This window comes from Saccopteryx leptura, chromosome 4 (assembly GCF_036850995.1).
Source record: "Saccopteryx leptura isolate mSacLep1 chromosome 4, mSacLep1_pri_phased_curated, whole genome shotgun sequence".
NCBI lineage: Eukaryota > Metazoa > Chordata > Mammalia > Chiroptera > Emballonuridae > Saccopteryx > Saccopteryx leptura.
Window position 1 is genome coordinate 144,684,440 of NC_089506.1, and position 18,305 is coordinate 144,702,744.

The 18,305-nt window shown below is 35.4% G+C and overlaps 1 protein-coding gene across 14 annotated transcripts in view; it reads right to left on the reverse strand.

Annotated features, from left to right (window-relative positions):
• The window catches only part of MEF2C (myocyte enhancer factor 2C), a 168,233-nt gene that overhangs the window by 68,840 nt on the left and 81,088 nt on the right, over positions 1-18,305 (reverse strand). For all 14 annotated transcript variants that reach the window (XM_066381816.1, XM_066381810.1, XM_066381811.1 and 11 more), the window contains one exon: positions 4,094-4,297. In XM_066381816.1, the coding sequence (XP_066237913.1) occupies positions 4,094-4,297 (204 nt within the window). The remainder of the gene's footprint in view (positions 1-4,093; positions 4,298-18,305) is intronic.

The window sequence follows — 18,305 nt, forward strand, 5'->3', positions numbered from 1 at the left end:
TTTGGGGGGAGCAGCAGAGAACCTGTGACTTACTCCCCTTCTACACTTAAGTCCCTGGACTACGAGCCCAGCCTGGATGAGCAGCTCAGGAGAATTACTGAGTCACAGAGGGCTGAGAGAGTGCAGCCGACACTCCCACATGGTTCGGTGGTTAGAAAATATGTGCTGGATATAGAGGTAACCTGTCTGGGACTTCCGGGACTCCAAGGATCACCTGGAATGATCTGGTGATCACTGGCTTGTTTGAATAAAAGTTTTGGTAAATTGTTTAGCTTATGTCTTCCTTTCAGTAGCTGGTACTACATTAATGAAGTTACAGCTCATTTGCCTTCTACTTGTTCCTCAAGCTGATTTTTTAAAAATTAATTTTAATGGGGTAACATTAATGTATCAGGGTACATACGTTCAAAGAAAAGATCTCCAGGTGATTTTTATATATCTTTTACATCCTTAACAAGAATGCCTGTCTCTTGCTGGTGCTTGCTAACTCGCTGTGAGGGAATGCCCTGGAAGCATGTCCTGTGGGACCTGCATTTTTCAGGTCATCCTGAAGTGCTCAACACCACAGTCTTCCAGGAACAGAGCCCAACACCAACGGTGAGGGTGGGAAGGCAGGTGAGGGAACCAGGAGTGGAGCTAGATAGTTAAAAGACATGAAGGCGGCAGTTCTTTCATACTATCAAAATCCCTGCTGAATTTTAACAGCCTCATAAACTAGCACTTGGGGTAAATATCCAGTTTACTTCTCACGAAGTTAAATAAAATGGACGTTCTTCAAAGGAAATGCTTTTAATACAATAACTGTTTTTTTAAACCAACGGATTTAAAATTTTACACATTTACTAAATATGGCATATTTATATATTGTATTTAAACAGATATTCAAGCTGCATTATAATACAATAATAAAAAATACCTTTCTAGTCTAAGTATTTATAAGCCTTTGTGCCATAGGAATAGCAGTGCTAATTATCAAGCAAAGACATGATAATTATGCAGAGCTTTTCTGCTATAAGAGGGAGTCTTTTTCAACACCCACACACTGTACAATTTCCTATGACCCTGTAACACTACTCCGGTATGGCCCAGAAATTTATATTTCAGACTAAATGTCTAGAATCATATTATTTCTCTCTCCCCGCCAATTCTATTTTTTTTTTTTTTTTTTTGTGAGTAAACTTTTTAGAGGGGTAAGGGAGAGGGGTAATGATCCAAATGGGAAATATAAAACTAATGACCCTTCATGAAACATATTATGCTCCTCATTAAACTCACTCAGTTAAATGTATTCCATTAAATTAAAATAAATAGGATTTACAATTTTACCCAGGAGTAGTAAACTACCTTAACTTTCAACTCCATGTTAGCTTCATTCTAAAAACAGATTCCTCAGGCCCCTGATGTATCACAGGTCCTTTAGCCTCCTACACAATGTATGTCTTAGTGCTTCGGAGGGTTACAAATTTAGTGTATATAAGAATTATTTAAAAACTTGTCACAAATGCAGGTTCCCACTCAGATCCCCTCTTCTTCACCAAGAATTTCAAGCATACTGGTTTCAATGAGCTGCCCTTTGAAAAAGACCCTGCATGAAAATGGTGTACATTTTATCAAGCTTGGGACATCCCACCATACTTCTTTCTCCATCACCTCTGTTACTGGTACAGTGTAGACAAGGCAAGTAGGTGAAGAACATGTGATTCATGTATTTGAGCATGACAGACTCACACGTGTTAGATTTACTTGTTATTTTCATCCAAAGAATCAAGCCATAGAATCTTTAGATTTAGCCTAGGAATCCCTCATGTCTTTTTTCTTTTTTCTTTTTTTTAGATTTTACTTATTCATTTTAGAGAAAGGTAGGGGAGAGGGGAGCAGGAAGCATCAACTCCCATATGTGCCTTGACCAGGCAAGCCCAGGGTTTTGAACCAGTGACCTCAGCATTTCCAGGTCGACGCTTGATCCACTGCGCCACCACAGGTCAGGCACTCCCCTCATGTCTTCTTAGAGATTCAGAGCTTTAATATATTAACTGCAAGATAATAGAGCTGTTTCATTACTCTCTTTTTAAAAGTGTCGCTTTTTATGTTGTGAAGGACTTTCAAATTCAATGCCTTCACTTTTTAGATATGAAAACTTCAGCCAGAGAAGTAGCTAACTTGTCCAGAGTAAGGCTGTTCAAGACAAAGGTTCAAATGCAAGCTCTCTAACTTTCAAACCAGTGCTCCTCTCATGGCCTGTAAAGAAGTCTGGTTCAGATAACCATCTGTCCAAGGATATGAAAGTCTTTCAAGTTTGTGAAGTTTTAAGTTGCTTTTAAGTCACATAGGATATTGTTGAGTAAGCCCCTCAGCAGATGAATTTTGTAGATTTTAAACACCTTTAAGAAAGTACATTTAAAAAATCAACAAGTTTTTGACTAGTTTAATACGGCTCTACTGCATTTCACATCATGTTAAGGACTGGAACAGTTCAAGTCTAATATCAAATTCCAAATCAAATTCTTTGGTTATCATGAAATGTTTGTTGTAATGATTTTGGTAATGAGATGAAATTTTGAATATAGAGTTTTTTTTTGGGGGGGGGGGGACTTATGTTAAATGTGTATGAGCATGCATAGACAGAAAGCCAGACAGGCGTGTGCATGCACGCGCACACTCGCACACATATACCCAGGCACCTAACAACTGACTAGTACTATTCATACCATGCTTTTTATTATTTTTTCATATTTATATGAACACAGGAATAAAATACTATCAGAAAAACACAGTAGGTAAGTTTTATAAATGATCTTAAATTTCAAGGTTGAGGCAAGCACACAATTAAAATAATGAGTCAATAAAAATAATGATAATGCAAATCTGAAAGTATTTTAAACACATACCACATTAGGTCTAGTTATCATTCACTTTTGTTTCTCTGAAATTATCTGCTTGGTTTTATTAGGTAAATATTTTTAAAAACTGATTAGCACAGTAATTTTACAAAACTTCCTAGTAAAAGCAAAGAAATAACTAGTTTTAGACAATTATAACAAATAAAATGAAGATGAGAAGGTAAATGTGAGAGGCAGATTAATTTGATCAGAATTAGTACTGGATATTTTTCATAACATAGAACCAGTTTAAACAATGGCAAGAATTAAACTTACACTGGCAAATTGACTCTGATTATATTTTTGAAATATTTATTAATTTCCTCTTAATTCTCAGAAAGCACTTGCAATCTAGGAAGCCATGAGTAGAGAGGTGAGAAAAATAGATGAGGACAGTCCTCAGTATACCTGTTCCTCTTTGGTTTATTGCTTATTTCTTATGAAAGGTACTGTAAGGCAGTGACATTAAAATAGGGTACATACAAAAGCACTTATAAATTGTGTGGCAATGTTTACTTATGTTAAATATAAAACATTTTTGAATTTAAAAATGTCTTTTATATTTAACACAATAAATGTTTAAATCTGACTTTGATAAAACACTGAGCTATCATTTGGAAACTCATTTTAATTAAATTTTGGATTACATGAATATTAACAGCTTTCCTCACTATATTAAATTATATAATTTCAAGGAAAAATATTTCTAGTAGAAAATGATCTTTACTCCTTCAGCAAGAATGCATTAGGAAGAAGATATAGAAGAAAAAACTGAAGTGTAAAGTTGAGTAAACTCATTTAAAAATATTTTTTCATTGGAAACTAGTCTATACTTTAAAAAAAAATGGTGAGAAGTCATCCAAAATATGGGTGAGCCATCCCTTGGCCACAGCTCCCAGTCTGGTGTCCTGACATAATAGTGGACAAGGATGACTCATGGAAGATGAGGTCAATAATTTGATACTGGTGCCTGTTATCTAGCAAGGACCAGATCTATGTTGCCTCTATCCCCCTGTTCTTCTAACTTGAATTCTGAGGGGGAAAGAAAGGGTGGAGTATTAGTGGGGGTGATAACCCTGAGTATACCTGTGGGAATGCGAACATCTTTAGAAGAGGAAGATTGTACTTAAGCGCCTGCGTGGGGAAAGGGGCGGTCCCCACAACTCGTGGCTCTGCCCAAGTTTAGGGCTCACCAACTACGCATGCGCTCTCACCTCTACGATGTCTGAGTTTGTCCGGCTCTCGTGTGGCTCGTTATACTCCGTGTACTTGAGCAACACCTTGTCCATGTCGGTGCTGGCGTACTGGAACAGCTTGTTGGTGCTGTTGAAGATAATCAGAGCGATCTCACAGTCACACAGCACGCTCAGCTCATATGCCTTCTTCATCAACCCAAATTTCCTCTTCGTAAATGTCACCTGGAAAAAAGAAAGCAGGCAGGTTTTTTAAAGAAAAAAAAAAATCATGTTTTTTTTTTTTTTTTTTAAAACAGTAGTTATTTTTCTTTGTAAAACAAAGTGTGCCATTGTCAGAGCCCTTGGGCACTAACACATTTGGGAAGGAAGCAAATAAATCTAAAATTAATTTCTGTTCAGAATTTGAAAATGTGTGATTTCTAGCTTGTTGCTGAATGTGAAACTGGAAATGGCAGATTTAATGTAGGAAATTTAATGAAGGTGACCAGAGTGCTGTTCATGTTTCTTTGAACAATGTAACATTAAAAAAATAATAATTTTAGCATGGTTAACATCTTTCCCTTATAATTAGGTTTGGGACTTATTTTTTAACCACTGGAAAACTGGACATGATATTATGAACATAGCAATTTATATCTGTTTTTGAAAATTCTTAAACTTGTTTAGTTTCATGCCATTTAATTGAAAACACTTGAAGGGATATGGCTATGCTTTCACACAGTGTTGTTCTGTTTTCTAGAAATCCTGCAGGGAATTGGGAAGTACTGTAGCCATAATACCGTTAGGTTTTTGGTTTCATTCCTCTGTGTATCTTTCTTCTTCTCCTAGGCCAGAAACTGTACTGTTATCTTTGCCTTTTCCTCCTTTTAATCTATTACCATGTCCCAGAATTCCTTCCCTCAAAATGTTTCTCAGGTTCACACTTACTTGTCTATTTCCCAGGCCACTCTATCATTCATGTCCTTATCAGCTTCCTGTCCTAGATGATCTCCCTGTCTGGAATCATTCCGTCCTCAATTCATCCCAATCTTCAAAACCTCTTCACACTGCCTTCCTCCTAATGGGTCCTCTACAACAGCTCCCTTTCTCTGGCTTTGAGTATCTCCTACCTGCCACTGTGTTTCATGATTCCCAATTTCAGTCCTCTGCTGACTAAACTCCAGTCTGCCTATCAAACACCATGAACATTCTTAATTATAAGCCCTTACATTACCCAGTGTTTCCCAGCAGGTCTTCTGCAGAATATCATTTCTATAAAATACTCCTTAACAGAAAAGGTTCACTGGCCCAGTACATTTGGGAAATGAGGCACATTGGTCTATGAAAGGCCAAGAAACCTTTTAAACTTTGTTCAACCTGTTTCTCGAGTCTACAGCTGACAGAGGTTTGTTTCTTTGCTTATTGATTTATTTGAAGGAGCACTTACTACCATTCTTCACAACTAAGTTTTTGAAGCATAGACTCTGGGAAATGCTGAGTAACTTGATTTAGATATTATTTTCGAAGGGAACTAGTATTTACATGTTTGTCCTCACATTCATATTCAACCCATCTGGCAGAGGCCAGCTCAGTTTTATCTACTACCTGTTTGTGTGTAATTCCTATATCTAGATTCCTACTCCTTCTCTGTCTCTTTGTCTCCAGACACCCAATGGATGCCCTGCAGTCCTAAGTGTATCAGAACATCCTAAGAATCTCAAACTCCACAAAGCTCAACCTCATTATCTTCACCCTCGAATTTGCTTTCCCTTCTGGGTTCCCATCTCAACATACACTCAATCACCCAAACTAGAGTCCTTAGTGTGAACTCTGAATCTCCGCACCCCTTTCCCACACACCTAAAAAATGTGTTGATAGGAACTGTGGACTACCAGACAGAAAGCCTGCCTACTGGCCTCCTCATTCCCCTAGAGTTTTATTCATACTTACTGGTTTACCCATCACCTTTTATTTTTCCTAAATAGTAATTGTATTTTATGATTTATATACTTTTATGGGATCACTTGTTAATGTCTGTCTCTTCCACTATAGGGCATGGTCCACAAAGGCATGTACTATATTTGTTTTGCTCATTGCTGTACCCCCAGAACAGCTGAAATGAATGGACACACAGTGAAGATTTCTAATACAAAAATTATATAAGAAACACTATTAAGTATATATTTAGAAATATCAAATTGAAGTATGCTACATAAAATCATGTAATAACATTTCCTATGAATTTTTAAGCAATTAATAAGTAGAACTTTAAAAGTATAAATCTATACTTAATAATGATTATATTGTTCTATCATATTTATATTGAAGGCAGCATCATCAAAAGGAAAGAACATGGGACCCTGGATTTGAAGGCTGAACCTGCTATTTAATAGTCATAAGAAATTCACTTAACTTCCTTGAATTTGATTTTTCATCTGTAGAATGAAAAGAACACCTACTCTTAATGTTGCTGTGAGGATTATATAAAACAATATATTATAGTATCAAGCATTGTCCTTAAAGTGGAGGCTCAATCAATTTCAGTTCCCATTTCTTTCTGAGATGATTTACAGGAAAAGGAAAACTTACAAAATATATTTCTCTTGGTGGCTTGACACATCTACTGATTACGGCTATTTGAAAATCTCACTGTTCCTGCTAGAAAGATAAAGCTGAATCATGGAATCCCTACTGATCATTCTTTAGGAAACAGCATTTAGGAATTTACCCCCCCAAATAGCTAGTCAATATCTACTTACATATGTTATTTAGATTTCAACTTGGATAATTTTTTTTGTGTAATTGTCTATGTCACATCTTCTATTTCATGGTTTTTGATTATCTTACTAAAATGCTTCTAAAAATATAGCTATTATTATGTTTTCATATTTAATTATATTAGTTTAAAAAATATTTTACTTTGGTTCATTCGGATGAGTCATAATCACTACTAAAGATAAGCTAAATAAAGACTATTTTTTTGGAATGAATAAAGAAGCGTAATCATTAATCATATAGTTATACAAAATGTCTTTTAATATTCCTTTTAGATGCAATTTAGTTATGCAAATATACCTGCACATTGGTATTTTGTTTAGTGAAATAGGCTACAGAGTAGTTTTAATATGGAAGGCACTGACCCAAAATACTTTCATATATAAAACCACTTTTAATCAGACTTTCATGACCACAAACTGTAGGTGGAATGTCTCAATACAGTATGGTTTCTGTTGTACTAAAACCTCAGAATTTAGCACGTTACAGCACTCACCATCAAAGTACATTTCAGCACAGAAATATCATTAAGGCCACCATTTGTGTTTACTTTTAGGTACTCAACTTCTGTGTAACAAAATAGGTTTCTAGATAATGCACACTTATTTAGTAATACCTGTCAAAAAAGTCAGGGCGTGCAGCTGTTCATTAAAACTGCGAACTGAAATGACAATACTAAAGCATTTAAGAAAATATCTTCAAAATCTACTCTCTAATTGTCCTAAATTTAATTCTGTACTATGTTCATATTCTTTATAGCATACTCAAAATGTATTTTATAATGCTTTTTCTCATTGTTCATAGTTAGATTAAATTGTTTTTTAAGCATTAAGCTTTCTAAAGAGACCTGGAATGTTACTCTTCATTTAAAACATGCCATTCAATGACAGATTGCAATTCAAAGCTTTTATACTTAAATATGATAATGTATTGTAATCATTACATTTTTCATAATGTGACAATAGTTTGTAATGGGGATCAGTCCATTTCTATTTCAGTAACGTTTTTGAACCTTGGGTGAAATGGAAAACTGGCTATACAGTAGTTAGGTAAAGAGATGCTCTTTTCCGGTGTTGACGTCAATCACGGTGTACTGAGAGGAGACTAAAGTCATTATTTACGTTAGCACTAGAACTTGAGATTCAGTTTTCCGAATTAAAGACTTCATATGTAATACACGCACGGAAAGCAAAATGATTCCGTACAAACGCTGACCATTCTGTTTCTTCTTTATCACTTGAAACAGCCCCCAATGTAATGATGATGTTGTAGTAAGGTATTTTAGTATGAAGTTTTACAGTAAAACCTGTTTAAAAGGAATGTTGACAATTACTCTAGAACTTACTAAGTATGAATCAGGAATTGAAATTTAAATTTGAAACTGAGAAAAGGCACATCAATTAAATAAAACTTTGTATAATTGTCATAAAGAAATTAGGAAAATCTATTTACATAAAGAGTAAACAATTTCAGCAATTCTTTTATTTTTAATTTTTTTATTTTAAGTGAGAGGAGGGGAGATAGTGAGACAACCGCATGTGCCCCAACAGGGATCTACCATCACCCCTATGTGGAGCCAATGTTCAAATTAACTGAATTATTTTTAGCACCTGAGGCCGACACTCAAACCAACTGAGCCACGGCTGTGAGAAGGGAAGAAAGAAGAGAGGGGGGAGGCAGAGCGCGAGAGAAGCAGATGGTCACTTGTCCTGTGTACCCTGACCAAGAATTGAACCCAGTGTGTCCATAGCTGGTCCAACGCTCTATCCACTGAGCACAATGGCCAGGGCCAATTCCAACAATTCTTACTGATCAGTTTCCACAGGCCAAACCTTATGCTAAGCAATATTTACTGAACCCTCTCTCTACATCAGACATTTGTGCTATGTGCTGTGGGGCTTCTACTTTATATGTATCTCCCTATTCATGTCCTTTGTCAGGGCTGGAGAAAGAAATCATTTAATCCTTTAATGTTTAAAAGGAATTTTCTTTTTTTAAAACAAATTGCATTATTTGGCTAATCGTGTTATATTTTCAGTCACATGTAAATGATCAGAAATTGTATTTCTATCTAGAGTTCGGTAATTTCAGTTTGATTTCTGACCAACTTTTTCTTTAGACTGAGCAAGAAAAAGAACAGTCGATGTTAACCCAATCAAGATGAACATGACACGAAACCTATCGTACTGGTTATTTCTTATCTCTTAGTGAACACTGTGCTATTATGTCCCTCTCTCTTCCCAACTGGCCACTGACAGGCTCCCATCATGCTGCAGGGCTTAGTTTAAATGCCAGCTTCTTTTATATACTTTCATTGTCACATTAAGATAAAACTCATCCCTCCTCATTGTTATCCTAGATCTTTTACAAACCTTTATTATGAGACTTACTCCAAATATTACAGACTTGGTTCTTTATGAGTCTGTTTTCCGGCAAATTTTTGAGTTTCCCGAAGACCTCACCTCCAGCCTCACACAGACTCTAACCAGTGGACAATCAATGAACATGTGCTGAAGGTATGGATTATAGGATGGAAATATATTCTATTTTATAGTCTGAATAGCTCAATATAATTTTCTGTAAAAGTAGATTTTTAAACAATCTCTAAAAAATTAAAAGAGTTTGGATTAAAAGTTTAACAGATTAGAGACAAGAATTTTGAGAGAAAGGAATTAAAACACCTTGGAATCCGTAATAGAGAAAGCAAAGAATGTGTATATGGGTGTTCTAGATTTCAAGAAAGAAAAAGTATTTCAAAAAAATCAGAGAAAAGCCCTCATTCCTTGCCCATGATTCATCACTAAGGATTCAAAAGTGTAAAGATGAAATTTTAACTATTGTCACAGTATACAGAAATAAAAGGGGGAGCATCTAAGAGTTCAATGTCTGCATTTGTCAAGCAAAAATTTACTGAACTTTCTCATGAGTTCAGATTTTCAAAGTACATGTATTTGGTAAAGTATTTGATTAAATCCTCATCACAAATATTATAGATTTGAGACTGGCTGGTACTAATTTAGAGAATTTAAATATAAATTAACTAGTCAGTGTTAAGTTTAAGGGATTGTCTCTAGAACGAGGCAACATTTTTATCACTGGTTAAGATGAAGATGTACATGGAATGCTATCAGATCTGCACAGCACATAAATCTGGCATCTAACATAAATCGGCGAGCTTCTATCCATAGCTCCCTCTACAGCCTAAAAAGCTGGGTCAGGAACAAGATGAAAACAGAGATAACTTTAGTCTCCATTAGCATTAGAAAAAATTACAAAGGTTTAGGTTGAAGGAAAATTAACATGATAACTGCTTTTGGGAAAAGGGTCTAAAGTTATAGTGTTCCAATGAGGGAATTAATTATCCTAATTATTTTTTTTTGTTAATCAGCACTAACTAATCTTCGGTACTCTACTCAGTTCTGAGACTTACACTTTAAGAAAACACAAAATTAGAGAGGCTTTATGATGGCAAACAGGTTGATGTAGGATCTGAAAACAATTTTGCATGGGAAATCATTAAGGTTATCTAGAATGTTTAACCCAGAATATAGAGTTAAAAGTGAAATGCTAAACAATTTCCAAATCTGAAGACCTGTGGCTATGTGAAGGGGCAGATGGATTATTCTGTTTTGTTTTATGGAGCAGAATTAGAAAATATTATTGAAAATCATAAAGGGGTTCAAATAGGAGAAAACCTAGTGAACAGAACTGTGTATGGGTTCTGTTTACCTCATGGGACCAAGTCTCATGAGGTAAGAAGTAGTTCATTCTTGAACATGTTAAGTAAAGCTGAATATCAAGGAAGGTGTTCCTGAACTAAGCAGGAAACTGGACTAGATATCTTGAAAATACTTATTCCAGATTTCATATATTCAGAGTCTGTGCCTAAGTAGAATAGACTTGGGTCAAGCAGAAGATAAAAGTGATGGTAATATGGTTCAAAACAAGAACTCATTTCTGCACATTCACTCCATAAAATGTCTTGTTTTGGTTACTCAGCTTCATCAAAATATTATCATAATCATCTCCAATTTCCACATTCCAAGAAATAAACAGGGTCACTTTCTTTTTGTACTTAGAAGAGTTACAAAACACTGTAAAAAATTTGAGTAGACAATGTTAAGTTATGCAAATGTGCTGAAAATGCACAGAAAAACTGTCCAAACTGATAAAATAGGAAACTTAAAGAAGCAGTATTTATGTCATTATGGAGACAGTTGGGTATAGAAGCAAAAACATGAGAATTGGAAATCAAATCTGTGCTCTTGGGTATTAACTGATCTGAATTCCTTTTCTTCACCAGTAAATAGGAGGTAATAATAGGCATCTTATAGAGTTGTTATGAGACTTAAACTAAGGGACATAATATAAGTTTAAGTGACCTGTTGATAGTGAAACACTGTACAAGGTAGGTAGTATTCTCCGATTCGTCAGACTCAATCGCTTCTTGTTACATACTGTTCTCCTAGGACAGGGGTCCCCAAACTACGTGTGTGGCCCCCTGAGGCCATTTATCCGGCCCCCGCCACACTTCCGGAAGGGGCACCTCTTTCATTGGTGGTCAGTGAGAGGAGTATAGTTCCCATTGAAATATTGGTCAGTTTGTTGATTGAAATTTACTTGTTCTTTTATTTTAAATATTGTATTTGTTCCCGTTTTTTTACTTTAAAATAAGATATGTGCAGTGTGCATAGGGATTTGTTCATAGTTTTTTTTTTTTATAGTCCGGCCCTCCAACAGTCTGAGGGACAGTGAACTGGCCCCCTGTGTAAAAAGTTTGGGGACCCCTGTCCTAGGACCTGCCAATTTGTGTTACATTATGTCTAGATCAGAGTTCTCTCAAGTAGGTCTTGAGCTTTCTTTGAAAGCTCAGAACATCTCCTGTCTGATCTTGTAACCCGAAGTCACAGAACAATACTTGGCTAAATATTAGTTGAATGAATGAAGGCATGGATTGATGGATAGAAAATTATGCATTTTTTGCAATCCAAAATGAATGGCTAAAAATTTCTTTGCATGCTCAAACTATGTTAATAGTAAATTTGCCCCTGAGAGAAGCAAATTTCACATAGTTATTTTTCTTTTTCTTCTCCTCCTCCTCCTCCTTCTTTTTTTTTTTTTGTCTTACTAACATATAGTAAAAACGTACATCTGGTAAAACAGTATAGAAAAAAAACTAGACTGGGTCAAATTTTGTGTGAGTTTGCTGGTGAAATTGGGGCATATCATATTTCTTATAATTGTTTTTAGATAACAGTGTTGACAGCATTTGGTGAGTTTTTTCTAAGAAGTTCAAAGACTTTGTAATAACTTATCTCACTACATTCGACAGTGTCTCTTTGAAGTTATTTGGCATTGCTTATCATCCCCATTTCTCAGATGGTGCTGTAAACAAACATATGAATTGCTTTATTCAAGGTCATAAAACTAGTCACTGGATAAACTAGCAATAGAACCTTCTTCACACACAAAAAAGTCATCATTCTTTCCTTCCTTTAGATAACTGCATTTCAGCATAGCATGGACCTGGTCAACTATTCACTGCTCAGTGGATAGGTCCATTAAGAATTGCCAGCATTCTGCCTGACCAGGCAGTGGCGCAGTGTATAGAGCGTCAGACTGAGACCCTGAGGTCATCAGCTTGAGTGCGGGCTCATCTGGTTTGAGCAAGGCTCACAAGCTTGAGCCCAAGGTTGCTGGCTTGAGCAAGAAGTCACTCAGTTTGCTGTAGCCCCCCAGTCAAGGCACATAGGAGAAATCAATCAATGAACAACTAAGGAACCGCAATGAAGAGTTGATGTTTCTCATCTCTCTCCCTTCCTGTCTGTCTGTCTGTCCCTATCTGTCCCTCTCTCTGCCACAATAAATAAATAAATAAATAAATAAATAAATAAATAAATAAATAAATTGCCAGCATTCTGATGAGTACAAGAGTGTAATACATAACTTATTAATTAACATAAGGGTAGTTTTCCAGGTTAAAGTTAAAAAAAAAATACCAGTAATACTAAAATTGAGAAGTTGGTTTCTAAGTTCTGACAATAAACCAAAGCTCCTTTTGTATGGACCCTGCAGCCAACTCTTCGCTCAGACCTCTAGCCATTCCCACTAATGCCTATGAGAACCACATGCATGCACTAGTGGGCACACACTAGTCCTATATTTATGGACGTTTATTTAAATTTCACAAAATAAGAAACATTTTGGTTGGTAGCAGATACAGTTCTGTTTACAGCCGGAATGGAAAAGGTGTGCCTCTGATTTACACACAGGCAATGTAAATAAGAAGTTCTAAAAACAGAGGACGACTCCTGGATCCTTTTCTACCAGGTAAGGAAAGCAGTCTGACTATTGTGTAATGAAAGGACATTTCATACTGAGTCTCCACACTGCGCATGCCTCCTCTGTTCACCCTCCTCATCTCGGCCCCATTCATAAAGTCACCTCCGGAGAACTTTACTGCCATGTTGACTGGATATTTCTGCACCGTACAGGAAAGATTTCTCAATAAATGAAAGCAAAAAAGGCTTTTGGAAACATCAGCTACCCACATCAATGAGAAAAACTGAGTTCTAACTCGAAACAACTTCAGGCGTACTAATTCCTAAGGGAAGCAACGATGATTTTATCTATGGATTCCCAATATATCTCTCCACCAATCAGAATACTTTCAGCCTATTTTTAATTCAATGGCTCAATGAGTCTGCTCAGTGAGTAGAGAGCATTTTACCCATTTCTTTAACTCATAAAGTAATAGCAGTTTATTTGTTTTTGAATCTGTTTGGGACGAAGGTGGCACGAAACTTGCCTTTGGATGGTAAAAGCACAAGGCAGCATGCCGGGTGATGTATTATAGAGTTGAAACCTGCACGTTTTATTAACCACTGTCAGCCCAATAAATTCAATTGAAAATATTTGATTACCAGTTAATCTGCTGGCACAGAAGGCGGCTCCCTGTGGACAAGCTCAGGCATTGGGGGCCCAGAACAGCTGGGTACAGGGCGAAGAAATTATAGGACTGTCTTCAAACAATTATGTACCTTCATTTTTCCTTTTTATGTAGGAGCATGTTATGATAAAAATCTAAGTGTGGATAAATCTAAAGGAGTTTTGTCAAGTAAAAAAAAAACAAATTCGAAAGGATAAGAAAAAAAATTCTGTTTGACTATTAATATATTCAGCTAATTAAAATTTCAAAGTTTTGAGGTTTTAACTTTTTTTGGCTTAAATAGTTATGATTAATATAACCCTCATCCTATGAAAATATTTTAGATCTACTCCTCCTCACCCCCGGTCCTGATAACCTATTTCCTCCAAGATAATGAAACAGAGTGACTAATGAGTGACAAGATGGACAGTTCGTAGACACAGTGCACTCCCTAATCCAGAGCCACTAGGTCTTCCTATGTATTTAAAGGGTTAGGGATGGAGTCAAGAGTCTGCAAGCACATCTCTAATTGAAAAAAAGGGAAATGCCCTTTTATATGCTCTTTTTCTTCCTCTGGCTTGTTCCTGACAGTAAGTAATGGTACAACTGTTTCAAAGTATTCCTCTTCAATTTTATTTTGTTTAATTCAGTCTGTCATTAGAAAGGCTTGTGAGCTCTAGGCTTGATGATCACTCTCGGTGGGAGGAAGTAGTGCCACTGCAGACCTGTGTTCTAGACAAGCGCTCCTTTATACAATGATGCGGCCTGCCTTCGTAAATGAAAGGCTCTTTAAAGAGCAGTGAGGGACTCTTTTAAGCAGACTGCTACCATGTGCTTGTAACCCTCCAGCATAACTTGCGAGGATGAGACAGCAGTGTATTCGGGCTGCAAAGAAGACTATTGTCCTTGTCAGCCTCAAGCAAATTGAGCAGGGTTTTGCTGCAATGAACGGATTTCCAAAGGGGTTTTGGGGCAGTAGTTCTTGAAATTCTGAACAAGATAAAAGGATTAAAATAAGGGGCTTAGAGTATGGAATTCAAAACTCTACCAACCCCTCATCCTAGCTCAATATCCCAAACACCAAAATAAAACTGTAAATCTTAAGCACTGCATACTATTAAAAAAAAATAGGTTAGAGTACAATTAAGTAATTGAATGCATATTAATAAACTTGCGTGTTTATTAACAAACGCATAGTCTGGATTAAAAAATTTGTGATAGCTGATTTCTGATATATTTGTCTAGATGAGGCAAAGGAAGGAGAATAATCTACAATTATTAAACTTACCAGGATTTAAAAGATTTTATTGTGGTCCATTTTTAAGCCTAAGAATGCTTTGGATTTTAAAATGAGAAGACTACAGAGCATAATATATTTTTAAAAATTTTTATGGGCTGTTCAGTTCTGCTTGGTTTGACAAAGGGCTGATTTATATTCTAAAGCCAATCTTTAAATACAGTCATAAAATAAATATCTGTATTTCTCTATACTTCATATACATAAAATATATAATGAGTCTGAGAAGAATCAAATAAACTATTTTCATATTTGGGGGGCAAAAACATGTTTACTAGTTTAACAAAGCCAAAATGTACCTAAGGTAAAGGTCAAAGACTACTTCATTCCCTGCTGAGCAAATGCTCAGGAAGCACATTTGTCTACATTTCCTGTCATAACAGGAAGAGTGTAACTTCTTCCTTTCCACAATGGCTTCAGGTTTACCTCCTAACTCCAATATTTTCTCCCTCAGGGCCTTCCAAATCAATCCTTGCAAGACAGAAGGCAGGAGGTTGTCTCGGTTTTAGTTTTCAAACAGTTACATTTGTTGAAATATTATTTAAATGTTAGTGATTTCTTAAATTGTTCCAACTTAAAATTAAAAGTCAAATTTCCAAACATTTAGAGTGGTTCTCTTATTCTTATAAGTGGTCCAACATATTTCAAAGAAATGCAAATATATATCCATAATATGGAATTTCGTTTAGTTCAATTTAATTATGTGGTTGTTTTTTTTTTAAACCAGTCATTAATCTGGGGTGGGGGGTGCTCCCAATTGTTTTCAATAAGGGTATGTTGGGATGTAAATTTTAAAAATACTTTCACCATAATAAATTTTGAAAGAGCTCATTTTAAATGAATAAATTACAATGTTAAAATAAGTCTAGACTGCAAAGGACATGGCTTTTGAAACAATCAGCAACATGTTCTTTAATCTACAGTTTGGAAGAAACCTTTTGGTTTATGTGGTCTATTTATAATGTTAATATTTTTAGTGTTGGTTTCTCGGTAATACAATGTCACACAGAGTTTGTGCATTTGCAAAGCAAAAGGTGAACTGTAGCAAACAAGGTGTGTGCATGCATTTGCAGAAGTGGAAGGTCCCATTCAATATCAACTTTGTACACAAAATGATTAAGATACAATAAACCCAAACATCAGGACTTTTAAAAATTACAGTTCTAAATGGAAATTTATGATATTCACAAATTAGACTGAAACAGCAAAAAGTCTTGAAGCCCTCAAGTTTAAAGGGAGCTTATTTCTTAAATCCAGTGATAGCATTCTAGATGAACAGCTTCTTTTTCCTTGCAAACATTCTGGCCTCTCTTGGATTTTCTACAAAGTAAAGCTGAGTGAATTTCACCACTGTTGAGATAATACCTTTTCTGCAGTAAAGGAGTAGATCTAGCTGCATAAATATAAAACGTCCCACACCTATGGGATGCAAAAGTGTGTGGTATACTTCATTACGGTTCAACTGTACAGGAGGGAGACAGACCATTTGTGAACGGTTTTCAAATTGCTAAAATTACAATATAAATGAATAGCCTGAAAACATGGCTGTTCAACAGACATCTGAACACTCTGGCTACTGCTTTCTTGTGTATGAAAATTCTTGAAAGTATAGTTTAGCTTTTTTTTTTTCAGTATTTTCAATCACCAGTAATTTCAACAAAAACTTTCTTCTTAGTGATTTTAAGATTAATGAAAGAATGGTTTCACTTATAATGAATGGAGAATTTTTAAGAAGGCATCCACATGATACATCAATATACCCTATAATTCAATTCTGAGATGTATAACTATGTCCTAATATATTACTGTGATACATGCTAATTTCATTCAAATAAAATAAGTTTAATAAAATTTCAATACTATTTATAAATGATGCTGAGGGGAAAAAGACAAAATCTTCATTATGAGGTATTTGCAGGTTTATTTTGGATTAAGAGGTAGAAAAATCAACACTTTGGCAGTGACTGAACTTTCTAGTCACTTGATCTGAAATGAGGTTCCAGATATTCATAACCTAATACGAATAGCTTTACTATAGTATTTAAAGCATAATTTTCTTTCAATATACACTTGCTTGATATGAATACAAGCAACTGACAAGTCTGGAAGTTTTATCTGGGGAGATGACAAAAGAACACTGTGACTAGATTATTCTATTCCTTCAACTCATGGTTCACGATTCATCAGTTATTTTCTTGAAGCAATTTATTTGTATTTCTAAAATGTCCAGTTCCTCACATTTAAAGAGTGAATCTATATTAATTTCAACAAATGTTCTATTAGGTTAGTAGGTTGTAATAGATCTGTAATTAGCCCTTTTATATACTGCTATTATGGATTAGCACCATGAAGGAATAGAATGGTACGGTTAAAATTCCATTGAAATTTTAGCTAATATTCTAAGAAAAACCTAAACTAGTAGCAAACAGGAGGAAGGAGAAAACTTGTTCTTTTTGAAAGAGAGTCATTTGATAAAATCTCAATAGAAAAAGTAAAAAATTTTAACAGCTATGAACTCTGGATTCTTTTAAGTGATAAGGGGATCTGCTGTTCTATCAACAGGAGAATGTTGCTAATTGTCTTTAATTTGTGCTCCAGTTATTGCACTGATAACTACAATATATAAAATTTTGTTAGCTGGCAAAAACTATTAGTGTGTCAGATATGATGGAAAAGAACTTAAGACATTGGATTTTTTCCCTTAAAATTACTACAGTAGAATTTAACTGTGTTATTTGTTAAATATTTTCCCCCTTTAGTTATTTAAATGTCTTTTTATAAGATGTCACACAAATAAATTTGGGTTTACCTCTCCTATGCTTTCAAAATAGGAAAACTAAAAAGTTTAAATACAAATGTATAAGTAAACAGGTTTAAGTTAAGTATGTCTGATTTTTATGTCTTTCTTCCTGGTACAACAGATATCACAGGTTTCTAGGTATATTTTTCAAAACTCATTTAAAAATCTGGTTGTTTCAGAGAACAGTAAAAAACTGATACTGTGTGAAGGAAGAAAAGATGACTGCCTAATTGGTGAAGGTGCCTAATGTACAAAAACAGAAAGTGCAGATGGAGAGACTGAAACGGTCGGGTTAGAATAAGCTGGAAGTTGGAAGTGATAAAAACAGTGATCAGTAGTTCGAAATAATTTGGTTAGTAACATGCATTTGAAAATAAGGCCCACAGTGTAGAACTTAGGACACTGCTTCTCCCCATCCTTGTCACAAGCCTGGCTCTGCAAATGCTCTGCG